Source organism: Tachypleus tridentatus, chromosome 8, assembly GCF_004210375.1.
Source record: "Tachypleus tridentatus isolate NWPU-2018 chromosome 8, ASM421037v1, whole genome shotgun sequence".
In the NCBI taxonomy this organism is placed as follows: Eukaryota; Metazoa; Arthropoda; class Merostomata; order Xiphosura; family Limulidae; genus Tachypleus; species Tachypleus tridentatus.
This window is the reverse complement of record NC_134832.1, coordinates 115945456-115962196: the sequence shown is the minus strand read 5'-3', so window position 1 is coordinate 115962196 and position 16741 is coordinate 115945456. Positions and strand designations below refer to the sequence as shown.

General features: G+C 34.5%; 1 protein-coding gene across 4 annotated transcripts in view; it reads left to right on the top strand.

Annotated features, from left to right (window-relative positions):
- Positions 1-3616: 3616 nt before the first annotated feature.
- LOC143223265 (rho GTPase-activating protein 45-like) overlaps positions 3617-16741 on the top strand; it is a 117851-nt gene continuing 104726 nt past the window's right edge. Inside the window, exons 1-2 of one of the 4 annotated variants that reach the window (XM_076450995.1) lie at positions 3618-3731; positions 5558-5708. In XM_076450995.1, the coding sequence (XP_076307110.1) occupies positions 5667-5708 (42 nt within the window). In that variant the 5' untranslated portion in view covers positions 3618-3731; positions 5558-5666. Of the gene's footprint in view, positions 3732-5557; positions 5709-8782; positions 8939-16741 lie in introns of those variants that run through there. The other 3 variants (XM_076450996.1, XM_076450997.1, XM_076450998.1) reach the window with 3 other exon arrangements.

The following is a 16741-nucleotide window of genomic DNA, read 5'->3' as shown; positions in this document are numbered from 1 at the left end:
ACGTCATTCCTTTGTAAGCAAACATAATACTCAACTGAGCGAACAGGAATATTTTCGAAGGCTACAGTCACAGGCAATGTTAAAAAAAAACAGAAACGTTTCTGCAGGACATCATATGTTTATGTAAGTGTAAATATTTATGCTAGAATAAGCAATCGAATTGTGCTCTGAAGTGAAATATCGTATATACGTGTTTATTTCAGTAACAAAATTAAATTACTGGCAAAATCATATCGCAAATGAAGAGCACTGTTTTGTTTTATGTAAAATATCTAAAGTTACGGTAAATATAACCAGCAATAAGATATATAATGGCCTTCAATAAGTTTAGTACAGTCACCCGTATAGCTAGAGTGTGAAATGAAGCAATACCATGTTACTTAGGTTAATTAAAATGCCAACAGAATTTGTTGCATCGACAGTATTGAAACTTAATGTTTAAACTTAAATTTCAACCCTGCACGGCAGCCATGAGGGTATGATTTATATATTTAATATCCACAGGGAAATACGACTAACAATGCACACAAGACGCAACAATAAAGGTAATTAAGTGGCTCCTCCTCCCTAAATACGATATGGCTAACAATGTGCATGTCACACAATACCGTGTTTCTCCGATAATAAGACCTACCCATAAAATAAGACCTAGTGTGATTTTTGGGGATAGTTTTAATATAAGCCCTACCCTTAAAATAAGCCCTAGTTAAGAGTGGCAGGAAGAGGAAAGAAATAAAAAATTAATTTATTAATTAGTTTAATAGTTAGTTAATTAGTTTGTTTAAGTATTAATCAGTTAGTTTAATAGTTTAATAATAGTTTATTTTAAATGGTTAGTTTAATAGTTTTACTTTGTAACTTCATTTTTTTAATATATCAAAATAAGACATCCCCCGAAATTAAGCCATAGTGTCATATTTTGGAGTGAAAATTAATATAAGCCCTGTCTTATTTTCGGAGAAACACGGTAATAAAAATACTTAAGTAGTTTTCCTCCTTAAATACAATAGGGCTAAATATGCACATATGATGCAACAATAAGAGTATTTAAGCAGCCCGTCCTGGGCCCGGCATGGCCAAGCGTGTTAAGGCGTACGACTCGTAATCTGAGGGTCGCGGGTTCGCATCCCCGTCGCGCCAAACATGCTCGCCCTTTCAACCGTGGGGGCGTTATAATGTGACGGTCAATCCCACTATTCGTTGGTAAAAGAGTAGTCCAAGTTGGCGGTGGGTGGTGATGACTAGCTGCCTTCCTTCTAGTCTTACATTACTAAATTAGGGACGGCTAGCACAGATAGCCCTCGAGTAGCTTTGTGCGAAATTCAAAAACAAACAAACAAACAAGCAGCCCGTCCTTCCTAAAGACAATATGATTAATACTGTGCATATGACTTTCCAAAGAAGGTGCTTAAGTAGCCTTTCTCCCCAGACTTACTCCTGTAAACATTTTTAAGTTAATAGTTCAACGTATTCATCAGGTTGGTATTTCGTTTTTGCACTCCACAGGCGTTTTTGTTTTGTTTTTGTTAGAAAAAAATGTATACCTTTTTAATTTAGGGTTATTGTAACGCATTAATTGTTATACGTTTATTTTAATACCTATGCTTGTTTCAATATAATTTCCTTTTTTACATGTGTCGTATGTTGATGGCTGTATATTTCGCAGATCCCCCCCTTTTCTGTAAATTTCTAGAAGATTCTTGAGAGTAAGAATCAACAATATTTGTTTAAAAACACTAGCGCGTTTTCGAACATTGTTGAAACTTTAAGAAACTCGCGTAATTCATATAAAAGCAGCTAGCGGAGAGACAGTAAAAAATATTATTATTAGTCAGCTACAGTGATTGTGCTACAGGTCTCGGAAGCTATAATTGTAATTAACGCCTATTAGGCCCAGCATGACCAGGTGGGTTAAGGCGTTCGACTCGTAATCTGAGGGTCTCGGGTTCGAATCTCCGTCGCACCAAACATGTTCGCCCCTTCAGCCGTGGGGCGTTATATGTGATGGTCAATCCCACTATTCGTTAGTAAAAGAGTAGCCTAAGAGTTGGCGGTAAGTGGTGATGACTAGCTGCCTGCCTTCTAGTCTTACACTGCTAAATTAAGGATGGCTAGCGCAGATAGCCCTGGTATAGCTTTGCGCGAAATTAAAACAAACAAACGCCTATTAATCAGAAAATTAAAGAACTGGACCAGGAATTTATAGTTTTCGAACATTACAAACCGTTCAATTTCAGTGAATTACTTTGAACGTTATTATTTCTACGAGGACAATAAATATATTCTTCGATAAGAAGTGAGCTTGTAACCAATGTGAGGCCAGCTAAGAAAATATAGCGTTAACTTAGGCTTTATTATAATTTGTATTAGTCTTTGTTTCTATATAAAAATATATTTGTGTTTAAAAAGAAAATTAAGTGTATCAAGCCTGTTAGCAACACAATATATTTGGTACATTATTAACAATTAATTATTTTATAAATTAAAGTTGAAATTTCGAGTTATTTGAAATTGTAATACACAATGTACATAACATAACAAAATCGGAGAATTGTTTGAAATAAATTATAATACGTAACATTATAAAGAGAAAGGTAATACGCGTTTCTTCTTTTCTGTGAGGTTTGGGAAAAATTAAAGTTTATGTCTGAAATAATTTTATAGTCATTTAATTGCTATTGTTAAGCATCAAGCTAGCCACACAATGTGTTCTGCCTGCCGCGCGTATCGAAACTAGATTATTAGCTTTATAAGACTTCAAACTTACCACTAAGTCACTGGAGGGGGAGCGAGGGCTCACAGCTAAATTTTTTTTTTTTTCTAAAGTAAAGGTTCGTTGAATTATCTGTTGTGTCCACTGCGGATAATTGAATCCCGGATCCTGACGTTGCAATTTTGTGAACGTACCACTATCCCACTGTTCACAACTAAGAAGTAGTATTTCGTTTCGCGAACATTGAAAGAAAACAACATCGTGAACTTAACCCCATGGAGTTTGTGTTCTCGTTATTGTAAGTAAGAGTTCATCCTTGGGAATTTGTCATCTTGACAGAAAATGAAAAGAAATTCTAATTAAAACTTATATCTAACGATACACTTTGCTCATGAATTAATAAAGAAAATAAATAAATTACATACTGATATAAATTATTATTTTTAATCTTTAACATATTGCTTTTTGAGATCCGGTAAGTCTATTACCAACAATTTAAATATGGTGGAACTTTTACATTTTCTCGATGACAATTTTTTTCTGATTGGTACGTGCTACCATCTAGTGGCCATAATATGTAAAACAATCTTAAAAAGAATTGATTCGTATGACGAAGTAATTCACTTAACAAAATAAAATTACGCATTACCGGAACAAACAAAAGGTAGACCAAGAAATTTCGTGTTGAAAAATAAACATACAACTATAGAAATGCTCAAATACTACTAAAGTAACGTGCTTGATTCATACTACAATAACGTGACCTTACAAAGTTACTAAAGTATTAGAACATGACGTCATGAAACTGATAAACTCTGTGTTATCTGCAGAAAACTTCCAATAGGGCAAAGTATATGATTGTTTAAATTAATCTTATTGAACATTTACTCGAGCATAATTAACACGTCTTCGAACATAAGCTTTTAGAGTAAGTTAAAAATTAAATGCAATTTATGATTATTGTGCGTCTGAACGGCCATCTTTACGTTCAGCGCTTGGACAAGTAGTAAGTTCAAATGTACGTCTTTTTCTTTCTTACTCAAAGAAAAAAAAACACGAAATAATTATTCTGACTAGTTTTATGTATGTGTACATTTGTTATAAAGATGTAAGGATTGAAGACTTTAGCTACAAATAAACTGAAACCAACTTTGCCTTTATAAATCTGAAGATTATTAGAAATTTCGAAAATCTCTTAGTTTATCCAAACTTGCTGATTATATATATATGTATATACCTTTAAGAGAAGCGAAAATAAACCTTAAATCAAATAACCTGCGCACGCAGTGAAGTTAGGCTTATATAGTTTTAAAATGTCCTTGTGATGGAATTATTCGTAACACATGAATGTGGTAGATTTAACTACTTATATTTAATTCAAATTTTCAATATTGAGTAAGTATGAAAGGCTACAAATGCCCACTCTGTCTTTATTAATGTTTTGTTAAATTAAGCTTGAGTCACGAGTTTATTAAGCTATATAAATCAATTCTTAAAGGTTTTTGTAAGTGTAGAAATACCACAATGAGAACATTAGAATTAATCCTTATTTGGTAAACATGTGTCCGTGTCAGTTTAACTCCAGAGTTAATCAATATGGATCATCCGGCATAATAGGCCGAAAATATCGTTAACGGATAAAGTACCACACAACTAATTCTATACAATGTAAATATTCAGAGTTTGATTTGTTTTTAAGTACAAAGCTACACAGTAAACTATCTGTGCTGTGCCCTCCTAATTTTTAGCATTATAAACTTGCTTCTGAACTCTTATAGGGTTAATAATTTGAGATCTCTAATTGTAATGTTGTATCTATTATATATTGCAATTTCAACTCGAAGAGTTAGTCTTTCACGTTTAGTGTAGGAACTAAGGTAAACGAAATTTAATATAATTTCGTTCAACTACTCAAGATCCATCAAGAATTGCATGAACTACTTAAAAATAGGAAAATGTAGGCATTTAGAATGATTTGTTTATCTTGAATTTCGCGCAAAGCTACACCAGGGCTATCTGCGCTAGCCGTCCCTAAATTAGCAGTGTAAGACTAAAGGGAAGGCAGCTAGTCATCACCACCCACCGCCAACTCTTGAGCTACTCTTTTACCAACGAATAGTGAGATTGACCGTCACATTATAATACTCCCACTGCTAAAAGGGCGAGCATGTGTGGTGCTACGGGGATTCGAATCCGCGACGCTTGAATTACGAGTCGAACTCCTTAACCAATCTGGTCATGCCGGGCCCATTTACAAGGAGGAATAAGTTTCATTAAATGCAGTTTTACTGTTCGAGTTCTGTGCACCCGAGGAAGAAGATAATATTTTTTAAATAACATTATTTCTTCAAAACCATGTTTTACACGTGTCAGTCTGTATGATAACCCGATACCCATTTTATCTTCTACTAAGATAATATTTCGTACAAGTGTATGTGTATACCTTTATACCACCACTTTGGGTGAAAGAAAATGGCAAATAGAATCAGGTAAAAGTCATTTTTGGTTCTCTCAGGTGAATGCGATCGGATGCTTATTTTATTTTTCCAAGAAATAACTAAATTATTATTGTTTACTTTAAAAGAAAATACCAGTCATCGCGCACGTTTATGGGCAGATTACACAATAAACGTAGATCTTCGTTGAATGGTTCATGAATTAACATTACTATTTTTCTCGCGATTCTAAGCACTTGTTGAGTGAGGGTGTATGTGGTTACAAACTATGAATAAACTTGGAATGGTAATTATGTTTGATTTTTAATTTTTTTTTAAATTTATAGCAGTCCATCTAATTATTAATGTTTTGTATTAATTTTAATTTTTTTCGTTTTATTACTACTAGTTTTCTAGTTCCCCGCTAGTACAGCGGCAAGTCTAGGGATTTACAACGCTGAAATTAGGCGTTCGATTCCCCTCGGTGGACTCAGCAGATAGCTCGATGTGGCTTTGCTATGAGAAAACACACACACTGTTCTTCTGTGAATGCATCTCAAGTAATTACCCTTAATTAATATTTCTTTATTATCTAGATAACAACAGTTATTACCAGGAGAAGTTTTGCTTATACCCTCTTTGTGAGGGTCGGTTGATAAAGAAAAAAGAAACATTGCTTTAATTAATGATCTTGGTGCCTGATTAGTCGTCAAAATAAAAATAAATATTGCGTTCTTCACAGTAGTCTGTGAAATATTTCCTCTTAAGAACCACCTTTATTTAACAAGGCCTGCGTAAAAATAAAAGAGGCAGAGAAATATATAAAAGACGCGTTTTATTATAAATTTGTAACATTAAGCCTATTTTAGATATATAAAAAAATATAAGATAGCATTTAAGCATTAATGTTATTTTGTGCTTTTTGAATATCTGCCTAATTCACTTAGACAGGCAAATATATCAGAAAAAAATATTTGTATCTACTCATACTTAAAAAAAAATGGATCTTAATATATCATTCGATTCACACATTTGACGAGTAATACAGATTTCGAGGAGTTCAACCCTTCACTACTAACAGTGGACAATGACAAATAAAAAAAAAAACAATAATAGAGTTCTTTTTATGGTGGACTGTTTTATACGTGTAGTAATTTCAGGTTTCTTTTACTCACCGCAGTGAACGTAGTCTTGTGTTTCAATTTGTCCTTGCTCAGGATGGTTAGAGCCAAATATTCCGAAAGATAATACTTTCGAAGAACCAATATGTCAAAAATTGAACATAAAAGCAATTAGACACGTAGGCCTAACGTTTATTCTTGGTGATATACTACATAATCTATAGTATGTATATAATGTTATGTTAGGGACATAACATTATATACATACTAACATCTTGAAGTTTCTTTGTGAGCATTCCAGAAAACTGTATTATTGTTACCCGTAATGAAAGATTTCTAATCTTTGGAAAAGTTATGCTAAAATTTTCTTAATGATAATAGTGTCATTTTTTATTCTTTGTAAAAGAAACAAAATGAAAAGATTGACTAACAATAAGAAAATACAACAAACCAGTACAAGCAATGGAAATGTTTTTGAAAATTGGTCTGACTTCGCCAGGGTTACTGGTGTTGTGTGTAATTCCCTCAAACCGGACATATCTTTGTGAAAAGTGTTGAATCGAATGATAAATTAGGTTTGATTTCTACTTTTTAATATCTTAAATATCTTATGTATTCAATAATTAAAAAATAAACCTACATTAACAATACTACATGCTCTTCAAACATTATATAAGTAGGTTTACAGTGGTAAGACAACTAACGATACCATTTATTTAATATTTACTCTTGCTTAATTTTCCATTTTTTGGTACAAATAACGTTATTTCATATAGCAGCTAAAATAAATAATTATGCTGATAATGAACGGCATTACAAAATGTTATTTTCAAAAATCCGCTTGGCCATTAAAAGTACGAGCCAATGGATCACGTAATATTTGTTTGTTCGTTTCTTAAGTTCATGTTTTGTTTATTCACCTGTTGCTGACATTTTCATTCGTTACTGCGTAAATCACATGAACTTGTCGGTTCTGGTACAGGTTTCGCTGGTCTTCTATTTAAAACATAGTATGTCAAACTTTGTTAGTCTCTGTCACATTAAGTATGAGTCTAATTATTTCTTCTGTATACTTAGTTATCATTCTTTATGTTGTAATTAAGAATGAAGTTAGTTAGTTAAAAGACAAATAGGACTTATGAATTCATGCTTAATTTTTGATATCAGCCTTAATTAGCACACTGCGGACGTTTAGGGCTGGCACGACCTGATAATTAGGGCACCTGACTCGCAATCTATGGGTCACAGGTTTCAATTCCCAATCACCGAATATGTTCATCCTTTTAGCCATAGAGGCATTATAACGTTGCAATCAATCTCACTGTTCGTTGGTAAAGAAATGTAATATCGGTCCGGATTAGTTGCAAGGGTTGTGTCTTGGTGATTGTCAAAGTAAGTGAATCATAAAATATGTCAACATCACTGTTCTCCTTGTTGAACTGCACTGGTGATATGTTGACCAATTGATGTTATGTCATAGGAGATCCGTAGAAAGCTCTCGAAATCTCTGGAGACAAATTATTTCAAAAAAAATTCAGATATGGAACCCTCTATACACAGCATTCTTTCAATTCAAGCACCAATTTCGAAAGTAGCATCCCGGTACATACAATTCTCATTTAAAGTACAAATTTCGAACTCTGGGAAAGGTTGTTTGAAAATAAGGTCATATAATTTCTCTCCTCTTTCTGTGTTGAGATACAACTTCAAAATACGTTATCGTTACTACAAAACTACATTTTTGGTCTTATTCGTGTTAGGTGATAAATAGCATTTACGCACATTTGCCCTAATCACGCCTCCATCACATTTTGTTTTCATGTGAATGTGGTAGGGCAGTTTCAGCTCTTTCTGACATCTATCTAATAATAACTAATAACTAATAAGATATTTATTTCATTAAACCTTGCATCCAAAATGGAGGACAAGAGATCATTCCTTGTATTCTTTATTGAAAATTATAGGTAAAAATATCATTGGTTTCTGAAAATAGAAAACGCCCCCCGCTTAAACAAGTCTACAGATTTACAATGCTAAAATCAGGGGTTCGATTCCCATCAGTGGGTTCAGCAGATAGCCCGATGTGGCTTTGCTATAAGAAAACACAAGCAAACACACAAAACGAAATTAAATATTTTGCCTTCTACTGCATTCTAAATTTCTAGATCATTAACGTAATGTGTACGCAAACCACACTTTACACATCTTAAACTTTGAGAGTTACGTAGAATTCGTCACTTTGTATTTCTTTGTATAATGTTAACGTGACAGAACCATGTTTTTTTTTATATAAGTAGCACTGTTAATATCCAAGGGTGACTGGAATAACACATTGATGAGACATTTCATGTGGAATGTTCATATCTGCGATATTCACCTTAAATCTAGATATCCATTTAGAACGTTGTATCTGCGAAAATATGAATTACTCTAATAATTTTTATGTGTGTATATTTATTTAATTTTAATGCTACTTATATTAATTTATCCTTTTTATATCCATTTCATTAAAGCTTGAACGTGTCTGCGTCATGTATTTCGTGGGAATATAGCCCTGTATTCATAGTTTGCCATTGATCTGCTGGGAGCCTTACTTCTAAAAACCTTACTTCAAACATGTTAAACGAGGAACTGGATCCATGCGTACAGTAATTCCTTTCAACTTAACAGTACGTAGTGCAGCTTTCTAATTACTTATTTTTTATTAGTCTTTGTCATCTCTTTGAAGGCCCCCCCCCTCCAGTAGTAAGTCTTCGGATTTACAACGTTAAAATTAGAGTTCGATTCCCCTTGGTGGGCTCAGCAGATAGCCTGATGTGTCATTGCTATAAAAAACACACACACACACACATCACTTCGAGGACGAACGTAGCAACGGCTAGCGTTCCCAGAAGTGAATCTGAATATTGATTACTCGCTGTAAATATTTGCTCTGCAGTTAGGATTCCGGGTGCGCTGTAATAATGTCAAATTCCACTGTTCAATGTATCAATTGATTGTTTGGAATTAACACAAAACTACAGAATGGGCTATCTGTGTTTTGCCCACCACGGTTATCGAAACACTGTGAATCCGCAGACATGCTGCTGTGCTATTATTCAACCATAGAAGAATAGTTCATTAATCTAGCTTATAATTTCCAAATTAGGGAGAAATTTGTAAAGTTAGACATTATTCATATCTTTACGCGACATTTTAGATCTATTTATGATACCATAATTATGTTATTACACTAATGGTTTATTTATTTACCGTTAAGACTTCAGGAAAAACAAAGACTATTTTTACATTCTACACGAACATTTCAAACTTAATATAATAAAATTAGCATGTTTAAAATTTATTGGTACATTTTATAAGGCCGTTAGTTCGTACTCAAGTACATACATATCTGTGTCGTGTACATCGCGGGTATCAAACACCGAATTCCAGTGCTATAATCCCTCAAACTTACCACTGGACCATCGAGGAAATGAAGTGTTATTGTTATTCATGTCCCGAGTAGTAAAATGTTTAGCTTTACTGTTTGCGAAAAGCTACTCGAAAGCTATCTGCGCTAGCCGTCCCTAATTTAGCAGTGTAAGACTAGAGGGAAGGCAGCCAGTCATCACCACCCACCGCCAACTCTTGGGCTACTCTTTTACCAACGAATAGTGGGATTGACCGTACATTATAACGCCACCACGGATGAAAGGGCGAGCATGTTTGGTGCGACCGGGATTCGAACCCGCGGCCCTCGGATTACGAGTCGAACGCCTTAACACACTTGGCCATGCCGGGAACTAGCTTCACTGTTTTCTCCATATTCGATGTATATTTTTGAAACCTCAATCTAACGCATTTACTTTTATTCTCTCGAACTATACCACAAACAAACACAAGTGTATATACTCTTTCCGTAGTGTTATGAATTGAATTTTGAAAGTAACCAACACAGTTTCCTACATTACACGTTTAATCAGTAACTACAGAAATGATCCATAGTTATTTACGTTACTTTTCCTGATCAACAGCATGACGTACATTAGAATACAAGTCAGTGACATGTAATAAGCTCATAAAATCACAAAAGTACCTCAAGGCCAAACTGTTTTTTGTTGTGTTTTTTTTTAATTTCACACTAATGCCCGAAAGGCTGACCAAATCTATTATTGCCTGATGCCTGAATTTCTTCGTGTGAATATCCTATTATTTCCTACTTATCTTGTAACGATTGTTTTCTTTTGTTGTTGTTGTTCAGCATAAAACTACCCAAAAGATATCTGTGTTGTAGATACAGTGGGTATCAAATTCCGAATTCCAGTGTTATAAGACCTCAACTTGTTTGCTGAACTGTCAAGAGGGCGGAGTAATTTGTCAATCTTGTTCAAAGTAGTACATGTATATCTTTAGTGTTTTTCTCCATGTTTACATATTTGTAACACCAACAGCTGTTTCAAAATTAATAAACAACTCATCATTATTCACACGTTCCTGTAATTTTTACAGTCGTTTTTTTGACGTCCCCCCTTCTTCTTTTACTTTTCAAATCTAGAATATTATGAGTATTTCCAACACTAATTGATCACTCATTCAGCCTATCTCTGTTGTGTGGATTTATACTGACAGGAAGTTGCTTGTTAGGAATTCACCAATGATTGTTTGTACTTCCGGTAGGAACTTTAGTAAATAAACTAAAGTGAATGAACTCTGTCTGACTCCAACTAGGAAACGAAGTTTAGAATCGTACTGAAACGCGAAAACCTAAAGTCAAGCTAACACTCCAACGAATCCATGAAAACGTTAATTATAAACTTAAATCGGATCCAATGAATAGGAAAGGTTCGTTATAATTTCACATCTACGAAAGGGACAAATAACATTAATTATTTGTTAGTTAAATGAAACAAATGCAAGAAAGGCTTTACTGATAAAGTTAGACCAGAAAAATAAAACACGTTTGTTTTTAATTTTGCGCAAAGTTACTCCAGGGCTACCTGCACTAGCTGTCCATAATTTAGTAGTGTGAAACTTGAGGGAGGGCAGCTAGTCATCACCACCAAATTCCAACTCTTGGGCTACTCTTTTACCAACGAATAGTGGGATTGACTGTCACATTATAACGTCCCCACGGCTGAAAGGGCAAGCATGTTTGGTGTGACGGGGATTCGAGCTCGCGACCTTCGGATTACGAGTCGAGTGCCTTAACCACCTGGCCATGCCGGGTCAAGAAAACACGTAATATCAGGAATAACTTCAATATTTCAGATATATAATAAAAGTCTCGTATATTTTAAACACAAATAATTTAAACAGTTTTAATCGGATGTATTAGATTCAGTTCACATTCTAGATATGCAGGTAAATGAATTATCTTTAAGCTTAACAAAATATATATTTTATAACAATAACCCTCCCTCGTGTACAGCTGTATGTCTGCATTAGAAACAACTCTAGAAACCGGGTTTCGATAGCCGCCGTGGGCAAGAGCACAGATAGCCTGTTGTGTAGCTTTGTGCTTAATTACAAACAAACTTATCTGTTACATACGTACGTATTTCTGCCCTTTAATTTTCTGTATTTAATAAGCCCGGCATGGGCAGGTGATTAGGGCGCTCGACTCGTAATCTAAGGGTCACGGATTCGAATCCCCGTTACACCAAACATCCTCGCCCTTTCGCCCGTATGGGCGTTATGAAATAACGATCAATCTCACTATTCGTTGGTAAAAGAGTAGCCCAAGAGTTGGAGGTGGTTGGTGATGACTAGCTACTTTACATTTAGTCTTACAACGTTAAATTAGGGACGGCTAGCGCAGATAGCCCTCGTGTAGCTTCGCGCGAAATTCCAAACAAACCAAACCGAATAACATACCGAATAATAAGATATTACACGTTTAAATATATTATACGTACGTTATACATATGAAACAGTTCCTCAAAAATCATACTGCAGCGTAGTGTAAAACAATGTTTTATTTGCTCCTAAAAACCTCCAATTCCAAGGTGGTTGCAGCGCTGGTTCAAATCCTCCTTTCATCAACCGTTCTCGCCATTTCAATCAAGGAGACTTTATAATGTGACGATTTTTTGATAAAAGAATAACCTAAGATTAAGTGGTGATAACTATCTGACGCCGCTCTGGCTTTTCACTGTTAAATTGGCGATGGCTAAAGACTGTAATTCGCTGATGTTATGTCACCCGACGTGGAGAGAAAATAGCCACACGCACAATTTAAAAGTTGTAGTTCACTGATTTCAGATCAGCTGACAAAGCAGAAACATAGCCACTAATATCCATTTAAAGAATGTAGTTCACAAATATTAGGTCATCCAAGATGAAAAAACATGAACACAATCACAAAAACAACGAAAACAGATTGTACAAATATCAGGTCATTCGACGTAGAGGGAACATAGCCATATATACAACTTAAAGACTGTAGTTCACCAATATCAGGTCAGTTGACGTGAAGTAAGCACAGCCACATAGGTCCATCTGAAGACTGTAGCTCACTAACATAAGGTTGATTAGCACGAAACAACCAAATTACAGTTTCGCCAACATCATATAATGTATATTGAGTTAAGGCTCAAGTTCAAAAATGCAATGTTTTAAAAAAACAAAGCAACCACAACATCAACTGGAAATATATATTTTGAGAAAAGAAGTAAGACAAAAATATAAAAAATAACTAATCCTAAAAACTATTTACAAAATTATACAAACATAATGAACGTATACTTCTTGGGGAAAACAATCAGTGTATGAATAATTTTCTCCATTTATATTAAGTGTACATGTGACCTGTATTACATGACATTATTAGCATACCTTTAGATTCGAGTGAAAAAGTTTACGGTGCTTAAAGGCGTGGAGAAGTCTTTGTGCTAAAATGGGTTTTGATGCAAGTAGAGCTCATATTAGAAAACTTACACAATATGGACTTCTACCACCTATTGAACAGAGTCTTGTAAACAGCTGTTGGTGGAATTCCTTTCTGCTTGACCCAACAGTGTTTTTGTATTCATTACTTAACTAATGGAATGTCGAGTTTTATTCTTTTGAGATTCATATCTGAAATGTTTAATTCTTACCATCTTATGTCGACACACACACCAAACTAAACATCACTCTTCTGTCAGGGCAGTGTTTTTCTAACAAGTACTTCCAGCCGTTCCAGATGGATATTATAGTATTTGTTTGTTTGTTTTTTTTAAATTTCGCGCAAAGCTACATGAGGGTTATCTGCGCTAGCCGTCCCTAATTTAGCAGTGTAAGACTAGAGGGAAGGCAGCTAGTCATCACCTCCCATCGCCAACTCTTAGGCTACTCTTTTACCAACGAATGGTGGGATTGACGGTGATATTATAACGCCTCCCACGGCTGAAAGGGCGAACATGTTTGGTGCGACGGGGATTTGAACAGGTGACCTCAGATTACGAGTTGATCGCCTTAACTCACCTGGCCATGCCGAGCCACATAAAGTTGTACTAAATATACCAATATTTCAACTTATATTTTTGTCGTTTATGAAGATACGAGTATATCAAGTGGGGATATGTAAAAAGTGAAGACGTTCGTCGAGAAAAACAAAACGACCGGGCATGGTCAGGAGCTAAAGACGCTCGACTTGTAGTCTGAAGGTCTCGGGTTCGAATCCCTGTCGCACCAAACATGCTTGCCCTTTTAGCCGTGGGGGCGTTATAATGTGACGCTCAATCCCACTATTCGTTGGTAGAAGAGTAGCCCAAGAGCTGGCGGTGAGTGGTGATGACTAGCTGCCTTCCCTCTAGTTGTGCGCTGCTAAAGTAGGAATGGCTAGCGCAGATAACCCTCGAGTAGCCTTGCGCGAAATTTAAAACAAACAAGCTCACAACATTTCTGAGAAAACTAGTTTAATATCTGAATGGAAAGATTATAATAAAGGTTATTAATAAACTTTAATGAAAAAAATGTGTAAAGTAATTCATTTACAGTTAGCAAACCCAAACTGAGATCTGAGAGCTCATGGTTCGCGATCCGTTGACACAAACACGTATGTTAAACTTTAAGATCTTGAGTACGTTATAGGAGTGGCAATCAAATCTCTCTGCTTAAGCAGATAAGAGTAGGCCAACACATGGCGGCGAATGCTGTTGATTAGCTACTTTACCTCTTGTCTGCTCAGTTCAAAATTATGGACAACAATACGCTGATAGGTTTTGTACAACTTTGCGTCGAATTCTGAAACTAGTACTCAGGGTCTAAAGTATTGATAGTAAAACAACGTTCATACAGCACAAAATATATATATGTTGCACTTTTATTTTACTTAAAATCCTAGAGATGTGAGATCCACCAGCTGAGAAACTTGGTGTGTTAATGTCAAAACCACTCCCAAGTAAAACGTTCTCTTCTTGTAGTGTATTTTCCTTCCATAACATATTTGTATTGTAAATTTTCTGTATTAGAGAACGTAAAATCTAATGTCCCACTTAATAGAAATTTCTATCACTCTTTTGTTAATGAAAGTTTAAATAACTGTTAATTTCATGACATACCTACAATTTTTTACCTAATAATATTTTATTATATTTTATCTTTGTTACAATAATGTCACAATACATACGTGTACTAAAAATGCAGTGTTCTTATGTAATTGTGTAGGCGACTTATTATTCGAAGTTTTTACTGACATTTTCTCTCATATCTCTGCTTTGGGCAATTAAATGTCAAAAGGACATCGTTTATCACACAAGTCCTTGACATCATCACTAGTCCTACCGTGAAGTAAGAGAAGTTTATTTGTCTTCTAATTCTTCTTAAGATTTTGTATTTGTCAGATACGGTTTAATGAACTAAGAATGATCTGGAACGTATCAATAAAACGTTGTTTTTCTTTTAAAACACTCAGGTTTCATAACCTTAGTGGTGGCTAAATATAGATCATTACATAAGATATTGAGATATAAATACAGTCTATGAACTTTCAGTTATTACTAGTATATTTAGAACAAAAACATATACTTTATCTATATTCATAATTATTAAAACTTAATTATTTCATAACCTCTCTCCATAGCACGAGTACATCTGCTAGTATGTCAAATAAACCTTTCAATGAACATTTTAAAATCAAAATCCTGACTGGTAAACACTATCCCTAAGGACAGTGAGGGGAGGTGAATAAAAGGACACTTAACTTATAGATGGAATAACAGAAAAGAGGTTCTTGTATTAGAAAATCCAAACATTGCTGTATCAGGTTGGAGTAAATACAATTTGGTTAAACATTTGACATTTCTGTTGCTGATAGCTTATAAATTCGCTGAAATGTATAATGAATTTGTGAATTAGAATAGTAGGTTTTTGTATATGAATGTAGCATACTCATATATGAGTCATTCCTTTTAAAAATCACGGAGGCATTGTAAATAGTTCGGAGAATTTGTTACCAAACTCAGCGAGTCTTGCCAACACAATTTTTCTTCCAGTTTGTTAAGGGCGTTTACTGAAATGAAAACTGTCTATATACAAATGTGTGACTATATAATATTAAAGACAGTGCATTTTGAAACTCCAAATACAGAAAAGCGATATGGTAAAAAGGAAATATCCAGTGCTGGAAAAAATACGCAAACCAGCCATTTAATTCAGTAGCATAAACACATTTGTACGTAATAATAATAGGTATACACGTGTTCAATAAAGGTAAATATAAAAAATAAGGAAAAAAAAAGAAAATGGAAAAAATTCAGTTGTAAAAAAATACGAAAAAGTACACAAATATGTGAAAAGTAAACAGTAAAGTCCTATATTTTAGGAATGGTATAATGTGACTGTATTTTAGGAATGGTAAAGTGACTGTATTTTAGGAATGGTATAATGTGACTGTATTTTAGGAATGGTATAAAGTGACTGTATTTTAGGAATGGTATAAAGTGACTGTATTTTAGGAATGGTAAAGTGACTGTATTTTAGGAATGGTATAATGTGACTGTATTTTAGGAATGGTATAATGTGACTGTATTTTAGGAATGGTATAAAGTGACTATTCTAGGAATGGTATAATGTGACTGTATTTTAGGAATGGTATAAAGTGACTGTATTTTATGAATAGTATAAAGTGACAAGTTCCGAAATAAATATTTTACTACTTCTTTGTCACTTACATACCTAAACCATGTTAAAACTAACATTTCATACCTATATTTCCCTCAGTGGCACAACGGTGTGTCTGTGGAATTACAATGCCTGAAACTGTGTTTCGATATCGGTGGTGGGCAGATCACAAATATCCCATTGTGTAGCCGAGTCCATCATGACGAGAAACCAATCTGACGTAAAAATGTATTCTTAAGACGGCTAGTACGGGTATGAAATCTTCAATTAAAATAAAGTACAGAAGAACGTTTATGCTTAAATTCAAACAAAACAAAAACCATAGATGTGCCAGTTTCTTGGAGCAGCTGTTATTGATACTGTTTCCAAAACAGTTTTTAACTTTTTGC